This window comes from Myotis yumanensis, unplaced genomic scaffold, assembly GCF_028538775.1.
Source record: "Myotis yumanensis isolate MYYU_CA2020_CCGP unplaced genomic scaffold, mMyoYum1.0.hap1 SCAF_11, whole genome shotgun sequence".
Lineage (NCBI taxonomy): Eukaryota > Metazoa > Chordata > Mammalia > Chiroptera > Vespertilionidae > Myotis > Myotis yumanensis.
Window position 1 is genome coordinate 4,352,451 of NW_027223762.1, and position 17,573 is coordinate 4,370,023.

The 17,573-nt window shown below is 42.8% G+C and overlaps 1 protein-coding gene across 2 annotated transcripts in view; it reads right to left on the reverse strand.

The window, feature by feature from the left end:
- NBAS (NBAS subunit of NRZ tethering complex) overlaps positions 1 to 17,573 on the reverse strand; it is a 196,778-nt gene that overhangs the window by 69,433 nt on the left and 109,772 nt on the right. For both annotated transcript variants that reach the window (XM_070428703.1, XM_070428702.1), the window contains 5 exons: positions 16,059 to 16,171; positions 13,224 to 13,337; positions 10,445 to 10,558; positions 7,952 to 8,109; positions 7,081 to 7,173 (listed from right to left, as the gene is read on the reverse strand). In XM_070428703.1, coding sequence (XP_070284804.1) covers positions 7,081 to 7,173; positions 7,952 to 8,109; positions 10,445 to 10,558; positions 13,224 to 13,337; positions 16,059 to 16,171 — 592 coding nt within the window. The remainder of the gene's footprint in view (positions 1 to 7,080; positions 7,174 to 7,951; positions 8,110 to 10,444; positions 10,559 to 13,223; positions 13,338 to 16,058; positions 16,172 to 17,573) is intronic.

The following is a 17,573-nucleotide window of genomic DNA, read 5'->3' on the forward strand; positions in this document are numbered from 1 at the left end:
AAGGCTGCCCTCCGCAGGGGATGATCACTCCACCCCCTGGGTGGCTCTGGGACTTGCAGAGATGCCTCTAACCTTCGGCTTGTTACATATCTGTCTGTTGCAGTTGGGTAACCAGTCCACAGTGCCTCGGGATACCATCTTTGAAGTGTGTAGTTGCCAACTGGGAGAAATTTAACCCTAAGTCCCTCAAGAAAAAGAGGCTAATCTTGTTTTCCAACACAGCCTGGTCCCAATATAAACGGTGACAGTGAGGTTTAGCCATCAATGGCACCAGTCATTTTAATACTATCTTACAACCAGACATATTCTGCTGTTCCCGAGGAATATGGACGAAGGCCCACATACCCACGCCTTTATGGTCCTCAGGGATGACCTAAGCTATGTACCACCCGCAAACTAAACCCTTCTGCGACTGCTACACTACGCTCACAGCCCCCGCCTTAGAAACCCTCCTCCACTACAAAGTCTGGCAGAATGAGAATGCACCCAGATGGAAAGAAACATTCCAAAAACAGGTGCATGGATTGTCAGCCCTTTGCCAGCATTTAAGTGGCAACCCAATTCTGAGGTATTAAAAACAACTGTCCTGTTCCACCAAAGAAGTCTTTCCGGGGCTAGAGGTGTGGCTTCATGAACAATTCAAAGCCCTCCCATTCCTTCTACCTTCCCAAAGTTTAATTCCTCTCGAAGGGCTTACAGATAAAGGGCTTATACTAGTAGATATTGACTTACAGGTAAGTCCTTCTAGGGGAGCTTGCCCTGGACCTTTGAGATGTAAATACCTGGTCTTCTTCCAGGACTCTTATCTGGGCCATCTTTTAAAATGCAGGTTTCTGGGACATCACAGCTAACATATCCACAAAACAAGTTGACTGAACATATATTTCTGGCATGTGTACAATGTTTGAGACCCAGTGCCAGGCAACAGGGTTACCATGACAATTAAGACATGTTCCCTGCTCAGAAGAAACTCACAGCACATTGGGAAACAAAGGCAACCCCTTATTGCACCAATGAACTGAGAACTTATCAAACTGGGCCCCATTCAAATGCTCCTCCCCGTGTAATGACAGAATTTATCCTCACCCATCGCATCCACATCTTACCTTCCTCATTTATTTTACGCATGGATTCTTCAGCAAATATTTATGACATCAAACATAACAGTGACAGACACTGTTCTACAGGCTGAAAACCAAGCAGTGAAAAACACATGGTTCCTGCCACAAAGAGCTCACACTGCCCGAGGAGACAGGCAGAAAATAACCAGAAAGCGTGTCCGAGAAGTGCATCAGATAAACGATAGAGTCCGCGAGAAGTGAAAGTGGCCTGGAGCTGGAGGGGGCAGGGGAGCTCTCCGGGAGGAGCTATTTGAGCAGAGACTTGGAGGAAGCGAGAGGACAAGCCACAGCTTATCTGGGAGGGCACTCCAGGGAGAGCACAGGCGGGAGGGGTTGGGAAGGGTTACGGAAAGGCAAGAAGGCCAAGAGGACTGGCATCTTTGTGGAGCAAGTATTGTTGATGAAATTACTTGTATATTTTAAAAAAGCAGAAAGACCATAGTTATCACAAATCTCCATGTACTTCTTATCAAAAGTTAACAAATGTGAGGATTCTATCGCAGATGTTTCACATCTTTTTTTTTACTTTTAAGAAATAAAATATGCCAGATAATGTTACTTACCTGAACCCCTGCCTCCCCTTAAATGGGTTGTTAAAATAAAAGCCTGTACTATGTTTGTAATTAAAGAAAACATTACGAATTACAGTCAAGATGGAACAATGAGTTCATGTCTCAATATGCTCAGGATGCTCCAAAATACTGAATAATAAAAAAAGAGTCAGAAGATGCTCAAAGCCAACGGAATTCAACATTTTGAGAGTCAGAAATCAGAGGTGCCAGTGGCTGCCAGGTGCCCCTTTCAGGGAATTATGAATCAAAAGGACCCCTGTGAAGGGAGACCAAGGGCAGGCACTGACTGGGGCTATGCATTTACATTATGAAGCTGTGGCCTTGGGAGGCAGAGAACAAAGCCAGGGCCTAAGGAACTGCCCAAATCCCTCACTGGCTCCCAGTCCGTATTTCCCACATTCTCAACACTGCGGCGGGAAGAGTCCCATCTGAAAGCCACCACAGCACAGGGCTCTGCAGGAAAGCACCATGGGATTGAGGGAGGGAAACCACAAAAATATGAATCCGTACATAGGTCTGCGAAGATAAAAATTAACTGAATGAGATGACCCAAAATGAGCCTTCAAACCAAAATTCTAACACACACACACACACACACACACACACACGAAAAGACAGTAAAGCAGTAATAGTATCAAAAACCCACTTCAGACTAAATTATTTCATTTAAAGCTTCAAAATATTAATTTGTGTCTTTGTGCATACTATATATGAGATTCAACATCCTTTAAGAAGGAACAAGCGATCATGAAACATAAAAGAAAGCAAAACAGATAAGACCCTGTTGAGTCAATTTTTGTGTAGGGCATGAGGTCCAGTTCTAAACACATGTTTGGGCATGTGGACATTCTTTAAGCCTGTACTTTTTTCACATAAAAAGTGGTTTCTTACTGTTACTGACCTGTCAATAACATGAAAGAGGAAGCTCTAAGACTCGTAGAAGAACGCACAGGAGTGAATCTTCACACCATGCGCTGGGCACAGCTTCCTTACGAGCGAGCGGTGAAAGCAAATACTGATTGAGGGCAGGGCAGCAACTTAAAATCTTGTACTTCACACATCACCATTAAGAAAGGAAAACGTCAAGGCAAACACCGAGAAATACATTTCCACTCATACTAGTACATCTAATAAAGGACTTGTATCCAGAATTAAAAGCAAAAAAACCCTCTTACAGCTTAGTCATAAGGACACACAAATAACCCAGTTGTAAAATGGGTAAAATATGTATGGCCATTTCACCAAAGAAGGCATAGGATTGCCAAGAAGCACATGAAAAGATGCTCATTGCAATTATTTCAAAAATGCATGCTGGCCCTAGCCAGTTTGGCTCAGTGGATAGAGTGTCAGCCTGTGGACTCAACGGTCCAAGGTTCCATTCCGGTCAAGGACACATGCCCGGGTAGTGGGTTCGATCCCCAGTAGGGGGTGTGCAGGAGGCAGCCAGTCAATGATTCTCTCTCATCGATGTTTCTCTCTCTCTCTCCCTCTCCTTTCCTCTCTGAAATCAATAACAATACTTTTTTAAATGCATGCTGCATGCCAAAATAAGAATGAGTTACCACACACATCCGTAAGAATGACTTTCATCCAACAGCCCTTCCACAGCAAGTGCTGATGAGGAAGGATGTGGAGAAACTGGGACCTTGATGGTTCCTGGTGGGAAAGTGAAATGCTGCAGCCGGAAAACAATGGGCAGTTTCTACAAATCTATACCACACCCCGCAGCACCTCTGTTCCCAGGTACCTAGACATCAAAACCTATTTCCAAAGACAGTACAGTCACATTCACAGCAACATTACTCATGAGAGCTCAAAAGTGGAAACAATCCAAATATCTACCAACTGGTGAGTGGAACAGGAAAGGATTGCCCATGGTATTAAAATACAACGTCCATTGTGCTCCTTTATTTAAATGGTATTTCTAATCTATCCTTTCATAAATTCAAAATAGCTCCTTGCTTAGAGTCCAGGCCCGGCTCTAAACATTAATTTGTCCAGTTGTATCAATCTGTAGCCACTTAAAATATTCAGAACAAGTTTTCCCACTGTGAAAATGATTTTTTAATGGGCACCTTGTATATTATCCATTTCCAGCTCTAATTAGATTCATCTGGGGAAAACACCATTGGCTAAGTAACGTAAGGAACACTAGCTAAACAAAATGTTAATATAGTCTAAGTGGTAGAATACTGTTACATCTAAAAAACATAATAACCAACGTTAATAAGAAACTGGAAAACTGTAATTTTGGTGGTTTTTCCCAATGCATTTTGTTCTATTTATAACAAATATCTTGTTCACAGGGACAACAGGCAATATCTTCACCCTTGTAGGCCACAGTGGTACTAATGCAAATGCTACTTACAGCACAGCAATTACATCTTTACTTTGCTGGGATGTATAAATAAAAATCACGATTTCCACAACTCAGTAATGAAAGTCTTGAGCATTAAGCAGATTACACATCCAGTCAGCTCTCATTTACGAGTTGTAATTTAATGTGGTTATTATATCTCTTAATGTGTAACCGCGGCATCGCAGAGCTGGGCACTGTATTTTAATCTAATAATAGCAGCTATAATATTCTGAAATGTGCTTCATGAATCAAAGCCATAATGTGCTCGCTGAGGGTTTGGATTAGCACTTCACGAGATCTAGATGTATCACAGCTGCAGGAAGAGGACAAAGGAAGACAGGATGGCTTTGAAGGAGCTAAAAAAAAAAAGGTGGGAGAGACAATCGTTTTGAAAGAATCCCTTTTCCTTGCTAAGCAGAAGATGTAAAGGACTGCGGGTCTCCTGCATTTACAAAGAGAGTCTAATGGAGAAACACGCACCCATTTGCGGTAACACAGCGTGTCCTACTCCAAAGAAACCACCACGGGGTCAGGCCAACACTTTCTCATTCATCGTAGAAGCAGAAAATAGGAAACCCAGGCGTCTCAGAGGCTTTTGATGGGTTTATAAAGAAGGATGGAGATTCAGAATGAGCTTCGGAGCTGAACTCAGCAGACACACTTTGCAGTTGTGCACTGAACAGAGAAATCGGCGCCCCTTACAATGGCTAAAACCTAACAGGATCCCAGGACCGCACCACATGCAGATGAGTTAAACAGGAAATTCCTTTTAGTTTTTAGGCCGAAGTGTACTTTCTAATTCACTTTACCACAGACTAATGCTCGGCAGTGGGAGTCTCCCCAGAGCTTTACCAAACGTTTTCTGGCATTCACCACATGACCAGCACTCCATGGAGAGAACCCAGAGAAAACTGACACACTTGCAGTTACCAGACAATGCCATACAGACCACTCCACGCTGACGCAGTGATGGGCGAATGTGGGGCAAAGAGAACTTTTCAAAGTAGATGATACTTTAGATGGGTGACCAGAGACAAGACAGGAGAGCAGTGCGGGCAGGGAGGGAACTCGAACACCGAAGGTGTGATGGCACCTACTCGGAGAACGGTGGTACAGTCACTGTGACCGGAACACAGCACGAGTCCGGAAGGCAGGAGAGGAGAGGAGGCTGAAGAGACAAACAAAATGTGGGATATGCTGGACCAGTAGGAAAGGATTCTACTCAAAAGATGCAAAATGTGGAATAAAGAATATGTCACTAAAAGGAGGTCTTCCACTAGCCCTCAAAAGATGGTAAAAAGTGCCAACTCCTAAACATACATCATTTCATAACCATCAGCCAATGTAAGAACTGTTCTGATTCCCATGAAGGAAACACAAGTGCATTCACATCCAGTGCGGAAAACCCAACAGAAACCAATCAGTAAAACTCTAAGTCAAAACGTGCCAAATGACAAAAAGTATCCACACCGGCCCAGGCACCAGGGAAATGCTGTGGCTTCCATCCAGAGGAGTGCACACGCGTACACAAGAAAAGTCCGCTGTCTGCGGTGCTGACGGCAGAACACAAAACTCCACCTCGAGGCTGATCTTCCACAACTGGGGTGTCTAGTCTGGTAGCCAGTGGCCTTGTGTGGCTATTTAAATTTAATGTGATTAAAATCAAATAAAACGTCACATTGATTCCTCAGTTGCACTAGTCACATTTCAAGTACTCAGGAGCTACCCGAGACTACTGGTACCTGCTGGACAGTGTAGACAACACAGTCCCCTCACTGAGCAAGTTCCGTGGGTCAGAGCTTTCCTGGAGCCATCATCACGGGGAGATGGGGAGAAAACTCCTTAATAGCAAAAGTCCCATTAGAGGTAACTCTGAGGCCTCAACTCACTTAGCACTGAACTGGGGACACACGTGTACATTCAATGTATGTTTGTGAGATTTAATATAAAAGAATTATGGAAACAAGGTAGCTATACTTATTTCACTCTGAGAAAAAGCTTAACCATCAAGAACTGAAGCTTTGCATCAGACTTTTAGAAGTACCTATACACTATATAGCATACAACTGGAGATGAGTTGGCAAAATGAATACAGCCAATTGTCTTCCAAAATAGTTAATGGAAAAATGAATGACATTTTACACTTTGAAAGTGAAGCTTATTAATTAAAGGAATCCTGTGGAAAACCAATATGTAAAAAGGATTATCATCTGTTATCTCATTAGAATATCAGAAACTTCGACCTAAAGAAATGCCAGTTTGAGGTTGCTAGAACAGTAATGGAAAGCTAAATTCCAGGCAGCAAACACTGACTGATAGAAAAGAGGTGTCAGTGGGTATATACTCCTCCTTAATTGGTTCATACAAATTTTATTCCTGAGGATCTCAATGAGGAAAAGGGAAAAGGGGGGAAAAGCCAATAAAAAATGGGCAAAAGTATCAAACAGGTACCTCTCAAAACAGGATCTCTCCTAAGATAACTCCACCTCATTAGTAATGAGAAAAATGCAAATCAAAATCACAAGATGTCAGCAGACACTCAAGAGAATAGGCTAAGTTTTAAAAACCAGCCACCCAGGGAGGTGGCCTGCAGTCAATGGCACTCTCAAACGCTGCGGTCAGGGTGCCATGGGCGAGACCCTGTGGGAAGCCACTGGCGAGTGTCCACAGAGGCTGAGCATGGCACAAGCTGGCAGCACACACCTCCAGGCCACGTTTTCCTGGCTGCCTCCTGCCCACCCTCTGTTTAGCATGAGGCCACTTTAGCCAGAAAGGAAGAAAGGTATGCTCGTGCACACCAGAGACACACACAGTGATGCTGCAGCATCGTTCTTAGAAGCTAAAGTTGAAACCAACGTCAATCAGCATCAGACGGAGAAACTGTCACATGTGCACATGCATTAATTCCTATACAGCAGTAACAAGAAATCACACTCAGCATGTAACAGCACGGGTGACTCTTGCAAACGCAATGGTATAAAAACGGGTCCAGGCACCTTCCAAACCCTGCCCCCCAACACCAGCTCACCTCCTGCGGCGCTTTGCTAAGTAATGGCGGCGCAGCACTGACGCTCTCCTCTCCTTCCCGGTGGATCTGGAAATTCACCCTTTGGTAAAGAATCTGAAAAAAGAACAAGACACATGATAAAGAAATGTGTTTTAAACTTGCTTCTCCTCACAGTGCAGGTGGACATCTGAAAGCTCTCCCTGGAGGAGACGAGGCCTGCTTCCTCCTGAACAGTCTGGGGAGCGGGACTACGGCCCTCGGGACGGCTTCACAAGGACCCCACCATTTCAGAGGTGGAATCAAGTGAGAAGCCCGATGTACGATGAACGAATAGGACATGCGCGCGGGAATTCCAGAGCCTCTTCCTCTGTTTAGCACGTTTTCCTGGCTGCCTCCTGCCCACCTTCTGTTTAGCACGAGGCCACTTTAGCACAGAAACTGTCCCCGGGAGCACTCTCCTCCCTTACGCAGAACTCCCCGCGGGTGTTAGGAAACTCACCCCCGCCCCAGCCCACTCCCCAGCCACTAAGGACCACTAAGGGATGGTGCCACCACTGGGTTCTGAATATATTTTACATGACCACGTCTTATGTTTTATTCTTGACAACACTAACTTTTCCCACTGTATTCAATAATTTATTTCTTGATATTAATTTCTATTTTTCTCTCACCTGCTTTGTATTTTTTCTTCCTGGCTACAATAAAGCAAACAACACTGTTTTATACCCTGATATCTTCAAATTCCTTTTCACATGAGTAACAAGCTATTTTTCTTCCCTAAATTAAAATGCTTATTTTATTTCTTAAAATGACCACAAACCTAAGATCCACACCCTACACCCCAAAAAACGCCCTTCACACAGTTCAGATCCCCAGTGTTGGAAGCACTTACTTCTGTCTGCAGGGAGCTGCTAGCTGCCAACAGGGGCTCAATGATGCCGGGAGGACAATGCGTTAGCGCGAAAGCCATGAGCTCCTGACGAGTGGCCAAGTCCTGGTACCCTTCTGATTGTCCTAGCTGGCTGCAAACATCCCAACTTTTAGAATAACCTGCAGAGTTAACAAGAAAAATCACACTGACTTTAAAAGAGAAAACTCTCCAATCTCACATGAGAGTGTCAATGGCTTTCTGCTCAAGTCTTGTGTCACCAGAGCAGGACCATAGTCCGTGGTGATGCTAATTTTATAGAACCAGAAGCACACCAGGACAGGACAGAACAGGAGCAGTATGCTGGTTTATCGGCCAACTGTTCAGCGCCACTCCAGACACGGGTTTCTGGTCAACTCTGTTAAGTTTCAGATTGCCTGACAATGACTGTAAATAATCTACTTGGATTTTGAGTAAAAAGCAGGAAGTCTGGCCCGATCAGCATGGCTCAGTGGTTGAGCATCGACCTATGAACCAGGAGGTCATGGTTCAATTTCTAGTCAGGGCACATGCCCAGGTTTCAGGCTCGATCCCCAGTAGGGGGCGTGCAGGAGGCAGCCATTGATGATTTCTCTCCCATCATTGATGTTTCTACCTCTCTCTCCCTCTCCCTTCCTCTCTAAAATACTTAAAAACAAAAACCAGAAAACCTGGATGTGTGCATTCAGAAAACGTACGGCTTTGGCCCGAGCCTGCTCCATACACTTGTGTGAGCTGGAGAAAGTTCAACTAATCACACTTCCTCTACTACGACGATGAGACAATAATGCCTTCCTCGTTGGGCTGTTGGAATGATTAAATGACACTTGTATTTAAAAGTACTTTGTAAACTGCAAAGTGCTAGGAACAGAAATTATTCTAGACAGCTCCACAGACTCGTTCGCTTTATCGAAGACAGAGATCCAAGGAGCGAGCCAGGAGCGCAGTCAGCCCTTTTATTCTTTTATTGCACACTTTTATTCTTACTCCAAGGAGTTCCAGTTTGAAAGTAGCGTTTTTTCTCTAAGTACAAAGGCTCCCGCCTAAAACAATTTCTATAAATATGTAAAGTAAAACTTAAGCCAGGTACCACCACTAACGGGAATGAAATTATTATAAAGCTCTCTAAGTAAACAATTTTAGAGCAATACAACAATGGTTTTCCAGAAAACCACAATTATTTTAAACTTAATGTTGCAAAATCACTTGGTTAATATTACAGAACATGGCTCTTTTATGAAAATACCTTTCTAATGCTGAGATTGTAAACCGTGAGATTTCCCCGTGTCAGGCATGTCACAGCTGGACTGACAGCAACTCTCTCCTTGACTCAACCACAGTCAGGCTCCTCTGAACCTTGTCCCGACCAGGCCTCCCGCTCGGCCCAGTCCCTGCTGAGCCTGCAGAGCCCGCAGAACCCAGTTTCAGCAAGAATCCTGCTAAGTCAGGTCACCCTTGATCACTAACCACCCTGGACATCTGGCCAAATTCCTTACCCTTCACCCTTGACATCTGACTGCCCAGCCCTGCCTTTAGCAAGAACCGGCCATGATGGGTCGGCAAGAACGCCACTCCCCTCGATGTGTCATTGCAGCCATGTTTCATATCCACTGCCCCGCTCACTCTGTTCCTCGGCTATACACCCCCAGTTGTCTTTTTTACATTCAGAGTTCAGCTCGGTCTCTCTCCCCTATTGCAACAGCCTCAACATCCATTGCACAAGCCCTGAATAAAGTCTTCCTTATCATTTTTAACAAGTGGCAAAATAACATTTTAACAGAATACATACCAAAGGTGCACAAGTCATAGGTGCACGGCTCTGTGAATTATCACAGAGTGAGGCAATGCACTTTAACCGCTGGCTGCGAAAGCACAGATGGAGTGAGAGATGCGCTTGGGCTTCCATATAGTCAGGCATTGCTGCAAAAGTCGGTCATTCAGTGCAGAGCCCGGCATAAGACGATACCACTGGGGAATGTGCTGCTGTTTATTAGAGAAACTATTCTACAATAACACCTGCCTATCCTCCACAGACCTGAATTAGAATTTTAATATCCAAAACTTAAGGGTTTCAAACTACTTCCCAATTTCTCAATATCTGTTTAAAAAGCTCTATCCCACCTTCTAAAAAAAATTTAAAGAATAGAAATATTAACTATATAGTCACAAATGGTAGATACTTTGAAAACTTAGACTTACTTTTAAATAACAAATACATAAAAAGACACTATGTTTTACATAAACTTGTTCTTAAACTTATGAGGCTGTTTTAATGGGGAATGGAAAGCAACCAAAATCTCAGATACAATACAAGCTCTGAGTCCATTAAAGAATTTAGATACATACACAAGCACATGGCGTACGCACCTATCAGTGCTCACAGATACTCCCATCAGGCCAGCTGATCTCAGAACAGACCCTGCCACTGGCATTGCCTAAAGGGGATATGAGCAAAGTGCTAAGGGTGGCCTAGCTCACCTGCGGCCATCAGCTCCTGACAGTGCACACTGGCTGCTTTGTAGTCATGGAAACGGAGCGCTTGCTCAACCAGAAGGATCAGAACCTGGCCACGCCTTTCTTCTGGGTCTTCACCTGTAAACACATACAAATGACTTCATGGTTTCGCAGCATCAATTCATAAATGAGCTCACGAACCCATCTCTCAAAGTAATTTGAAAATAAAAAGTCAAGATGGAACTGATTTTAAAAGATGATAGGACAAAAGGTCACAGCAACTTTTACTTTCTAACCTACTTATGAATCATCGACTTAGGTCTGTCTCCGGAGCAATCGTGATTAACAGCAGCCAGACCACCACCCCAACCCAAGGGCGTGGAGGAAAATTGGGCTCTAAACTTCCTTGGATTCTAAGCTTCTTGCTACAAATTTCACTTTTGTATGTTGCCCTTTGAATGTTCTATTTCTAATAATAATTTAAAATGACAGATATAAGGAGGGAAAAATTTAAACACAAAGTAAAATAGATATAATTTTATTGTTTCACTGAAGTGCTCATCTTTTATCATAGTGAACATCTAGACACTAAGAAATTATACCAAATTCAGCTTATATTAACACAGATATCTTAAATCACTTTCCCAAGAACATTCTTAGGAGTCAGCTTGAACGTCACTTCCTTCTTGGGCATTTCCACACGTTCTTCGTATAAAATCCATGGTTAGGTGTGCCTCCTACATGTTCCTTTACTTCCCATTCACCGAATACAATTTATTGCCATTATATTTCTAACAATCTGCACCTTCTATCAGAATTTAAGCTCCTGAAGGACAGGGGCTGCTTCGTATTGAATCCTAAAGACCCAGCCCAAGTCCTGCAAAGAACAGAGGCTCAAAAAAAATATCCTCAGTGAAATGGGCACAGATTCAATTCAGAATGTACTTTTCAATTATAAGACAAATAATTCAAAGTTACAATAAAGACAATTTATCTATTTAGGCTAAAAAGAAAAAAGATATTTTATATTTTAATGAGGTAATAGAACCTTAAAATTATTTTTAATATTTCCAGGAAAAAATATGTATATGGTCTTTGCATTTTTAAGCTATAAAATGGGTTGAAAGAAAAAGCAAACATATCATAGAAAGGGTTGAATGATCTTTAAAATTGTTCCCATGAACCTTCCCTGTGCTTCACAGGTTTAAATAAAATCCAAGGCGAGTACTGGCTCAAGGCCGTCTAAAAACTGCTTCTGAAAAGAGCTGCTCCAGCACTGGGATTCCTATCATGAGAACAACACACTCGTGTTAGAACACGCCTCCCTAGACTGTGCTGGTGGCCATCAAGACCAGGCTGACTCGGGAAGAACTTCTGCCTCCCCCTTAACTGCCTAGAACTTGGATAGACAAGGGTGCTGTACCCGGCAGAGAGCTATTGCCAGAGATGACTTTGACATCAGAAGGACTTACCTGTGTGGTGTGGCAAACATCTGTTCACCAAACACCTGCTCTTCCCACCATCCTGTAAACGGCCTTCCTCCCCTCGGAAGCCCAATCCCCCACCCTTTCCCCTCTGCCCAGGATGGCATAGAAGCCTCAACTGCCTTTGAATCTCATGTCTTTATGGGGCTCTGGAAGGAATGAAATGAAATGTGTGTTTCCCCTATTAATCTTTTTTTGTGTCAAATTAATGATTAGAAGGAAAGAAGGGAACATCTTCCACCCCTGCAGTAACATGTAATATAGGAAATGGAACAATGTGTGTAAGTTTATCAATAACAAATGCACATATCGCAATCAATAGAAAACCTATTTCCTAGATAATACTCTTGAAATGTTTGCGTCTATTCAAAATATCTAATCACAAGTGAGAGGGCAGGTGTGATTTCTCTCCTTGGGCAGCGTGGCTGGGCTACAGACACTAATCCAGGTGTCAATGTGAAGTGCAGCGAAAGCCCCTCATCAGCTGACGTTAAGTCAGGGTCCACTGATTACCATCATCCAACGTCTAAAAAGGTGGAAAAGTACAGTAAGAGTAAAGGATTCAAAGTAAGGAATAAATTATTTAACCTCTTTATTCCTGTTTCCACATGTGCAAAGTGAGATTCAGAGTCCCGCCATAAGGGACACAGTAAGAGTAACTTAGATTAGTATAAAAGCGCAAAATGGGCATGACTGCTGTTTTCATGTAAACTTTTATGTGACGATGGGTCCGTCACCTTGAAGTCCAAAGTAGAAATAGTAAACTGCTTTTAATTCTAGAAAGTTCCATCTGAGCAGGTGATGAAAAGGAAAAGCATAACCAAAAATAGGCCTGAAAAGAATGATTTCTAGGAAAATGCTCCAAACAGAACAAAATAAGACTCTGAGGGAGAACAGCCAGGAGGGTGGCGGGACTAGAAGCTGCTGAAGGAAACACTGCTGTCTGGCCTGAAGCAGAGAAGGCTAATGAGGACATGACGAGGCTTTGGGTCCATGAAACGGAACTTACACCACATCCACAGATGCGAGTCTCTCTAGTGATGCAGCTTAATGCCCGCCCCTTGCATGGAGGCTGGTTGGCGATTTACTTTGACAAACAGTGAAGTGGAAAAGACGGTGTGTGACTTCTGAGACAAGGTCGTAAAGGCATTATGTTAAGAGGACACTCAAGAAGTCCTATGGGGAGGCCCACGTGACATTTCTGTAATATGCCCATCTTCCCAGAAAAGAAGCTAGCCTGACATATATATTCTGATGTCCACCCAGGACAGTGGTGAGAGTAACACCTCTTACTCTGCAGTTTAGCATTCGGAACGTACCAGCGACCCTCAGCAGCTCAGCGAGGCCCAGCAGCTTGGCGGACTGCTTGTAGCACGTGGGGGACTGGCAAAGGCACTCCTTGATGAGGCTGAGCCGGTCGGAGTGCAGTCGCACTGTAGAGAGAGAGAGACCAAATGACAGGCATCAGCAACGGGTACATGACCTCCCTAACGAGAGACAACGAAACGGAATGAGAACTGTGCTGGCCTCCAGATCAATAAGGAGTGAAAGACACAACTTTTAAAAAAGTTAAAATTATTGTTGCTTCTGAATAAATAATGTACAACGTGGATCTTTCCTGCCACCAAACATCTGAAGCAGCAAATGAACTGGCATTTGGAAGCCAGGAAGAAAGCGTTTTATTTCCTAACAGCTAGCTTAAGTGACTGGTGCTGTTTCTGCTTTCCAGATGATGAAATCAAGGCACAACAATAGTCTCTACTTCGTAGGGCATGTATGAGAATTCATAAACACACATAAATACACATGAAGTATATATACATAGAACATAAAATCCTCAGTAAATACTAGTTACTATTATTACTACTGACAGTCACAGAAATGCTTATTAAGTATGGTATCCTCTACTGTAAGGATTTTTAATGTTTCAAGATGTAACTGTCAGGTCTGTCTGGGGAATATTTTATTATTATCCCCATCTGAGGAAGGAGAAGTTCAAAGACTTGAAGTTGCCACAGGTCACTGAGCGCCAAGTGGCTGAATCGGCATTTAAACCCCTACAGGACACTCCAGCGTGGCTCTGTCTTGTTATCAGTATGCCAGTCCCTCCAAGCCAGCAAGTGTGCCTCACTCTTCCCTCCACTATTTCAGTTCCTGGAATAAAGTGCCGAATTCAATGTTCACTGATGGAAGGAAAGGGGAGGAAGGGAGGAGCGGGAAGGGATGGTGGAAAGGAAAAAAGGGAGGGAGCACGAGGAGGCAGGTGACACCATTCTGATTCCACCCTCAAGTAGAAAGTGCCAAGTGCATTCAACTAAAAGAACAAAAATGACAGCGGATACTTGGAGAGCTTAAGCACAGAGCAAGGCTGAGTTGCCTGTCCATTTACCCAGCGGTAAGCGACAAAACTGGCTCAAGGCTGGGTTTCACCATGTGCTGTTCGTCTGGAAAACTGACTTATCCTATTACAGAAAGAACCTGGGAGACAACTAAAATTCCTAAATCTGCTCATTTGAATAGTAGGAATAATTCACATAAGCACCCAAGCTATAGGGGAAAGCACACACGTGTACACTTACAAATAAGTCATAGGAGACTCATACATTAGGAATCATTTCTATGTAATATTTTCATTCCTGTTTCCTATTAACTCACTGATTATAACTTAGCCAGTACCACTAGCCTTCACCTGATGAGAAACAGTAACTCCTGAAGGGCAGGCAAAGACGGCTTCAAAACAAAGCAAGGTGACAAAAAGAACATTGTTCCCTGACTACAGTACAATACCTGGGCCCTAAATCTCGCAATATCCAGTTCCTTTGTCGGTCCAGTGTCCCTGGTGAATACAAAGGCAGCGTAAACAGCAGACAGCATACAAAGGACACATTCTGTCTCCACATCCGGAAGGTCTTCTAACAGAAACTCCCAATCAATAGATCAAGCTGGGAGGACAGGAAGGCAAACGTCTTCCTTCAGACTCTCCTACGGCAGGAAATGCCTCAGAAGCTGCAGCAGGGCTGTAGGTCTGGTTGCAGATATTCAAACCCATCAGCTGCTATGCAAACACTGCCAGCAAAAACACTGCTAACAGAGCACCATAGCGTTTCAGAGCTAGAGATGGAAGGACTTCAGCTATCCTCCCCCGCCCCCAATTCCAAACACTTCCAGTTAGGAATAAAGACCAGAGATCACACTGAAGGCAGCCAAGCATGCCCCTAAGAACCAAGCTACCTGCTGCCTTTAGGGCACTGAGGTCCAGGGTTGTGGGAGGGTTTTTAATCTTTTTTTTATTGATTTCAGACAGAGGAATGAAGAGGGAGCGAGAGATAGAACCATCAATGATGAGAGAATCATTGATCAGCTGCCTCCTGCACGCCCCCTACTGGGGATCCAGCCGCATCCCAGGCATGTGCCCTGAGGGGGAATTGAACCAAGACCTCCTGGTTCATGGGTCAACACTCAACCACTGAACAGCACTGGCCTGGTGAGTCCAGGGTTTAAAGCAACAGAAACTCTCCCTCCCACCTGTGAGGTAAAGGTCAGGGCAGGGGGAGATGCACTCTGTACTCACAGCACACAGCAGACAAGGACAAGTAACTTGTGTTGGCTGGTACTCACCTGATACTTACATTTAGGTAAAAGATCTTGAGCAATGTCAAGATATTGCTAACAATTAAACTCTCAACAGGAACTTCTTGTCACCCCCTCTTTAAAATTACATTATAGATCTCTTAAAGAATAGTCTTCAGTAAGCATGAAAAGAAATGAAATATTATCATATATAGCTACGTCTAAATCTATGCAAATAAAACAAAATGCAGAAATAAACTATATACCAAAATTGATGTAAATCTGCAATTCTCATCCATAATCCCAATTTCTGTCTTTGTTTTTATCCAGTAGCCTCGCTGATGGTACTAATGTTATTTCTTTCAGTGTTATAAATGTAACCTTGAAAAAACAAAATTATGATAAAATGTCCGTTTTCTTTTTTCTTCTGGATTTCCACTTAAGTTTCATTTGAAAAATGGGCGGGATCTACTGCTGATGGATTAAATAACCAAAGGTACTCTTCAGTTTAAAAAAACTAAAAAGAAACAGTAGGAAATTAATGCAAAGTAAGTGATCAGTGCAACACTAAGCAGATAACTCGCCTTGCAAAGGCAGGATCTTGACCCCAAATTCCTCCAGGCATCCAACGGCTTGGATAAGGTCCAGCTCCTCTTCAATGGCAGGGGGCTTATCTATGATCAGCTGTAAGCAGCACCTGAGAGAAATGAGACCCATTTTAAAAAGCAGTGACAAGCTTGGCTGAGTTGCCTTTGTATATTGAACAACATAAGATCCAACACATATTTATCAAAAACCTACTACTTCCAAGTGTTCCGCAGATGCTTTCTGTTCTCTCTCAGTCCTCAGGACAAGCCCGTGAGAAAGGCAAATAGCATCATTTGCATTTTGAGGAAGCCACAATCGGAGCCTAGAGAGGTGAGTGATTTGTGCAGGGTTACACTGATAGGAAGCAAGATATTAGAAAGGATGAAAATAAAGACGGGATGCAGATAATTTCCAGCTATTCTTCTAGCAAAAACAGAAATGTCTTGATTCAGTGACAATTTTGTCTCCCCCGAGAACTGAAAAAGGAAGAGGCAGTTGGTAATGTACTAATGCGACAATAAAAAATAGGAGAAAGTGATTTGCTAATTTAAGAATCTGTAATAACTTTGAAATATTTTAAACAAATTCTTCAAAATCCAGAGACTGTCTGGCCAATGTGCCTCAGTGGTTGAGCATCAACCCATGAACCAGGAGGTCACAGTTGGATTCCCAGTCCATTAAAGAAGAATAAAACAAGCTGACATATAGTAAAATTATATGTATTCATATGGAAAAATCTTCAATATAGATCATAAATGAAAAAAAAGCAAGATACAGAAAAGTATGTAGAAGTAGTAAGCACTTACTTGTGACTTAGGAAAGAAGGTAACATTTAATATTTTGGAAGGACACATAGGAAACTAATATAAAAAAATAGCTGAGGGGTAAAGTCAGGGAAACTAGAATGAGGAGAGAGACTTACTGTCAATGTATATCCGTTCTGGATTGTTTGACTATTTTATCTTGTGAATATTCATAACTGCTTCCTCTATCAGAAATATTAGTTAATAAATAACAGCTTAACCAATAAGAATGTATGGGCTATTTCTACATTTAATACCACTGGGAACATTTAAATACATCCAGCTCACAGGTCTCCATCAATTTGGTGCCACAGTATAGACTTTTGACATCTTTTTAAAATTAAGGTTGTCCTATGGCAGAAAAAAGGGATGGAATGAAGGGGAAATACAGGAAGGGCAGTTTTTAAAATGGTCTCTGAGAACACCTGCCAAAAAGATGTAGGTCAAACCACTCCCCGCTTCAAAGGCTACTCTATTTGGTATTTCCATCATCTGACATGCAATCCCTTGTGAGAGAAGAAAAAAATTTACTATTTAAACAATTTCATCAAGTTCATGGTTTGAGAAAACATGATTTTTCTCTGTGGTAAGATATCACTGGAAGAAACAGTTACCTTGAAGTTTTGCTGGAGTTGAAATAACTAGTCATTTGGGGGTAAAAATAAATCTAAATAGCTTCCACAATCATTATGTCAAAATAAATTCCAA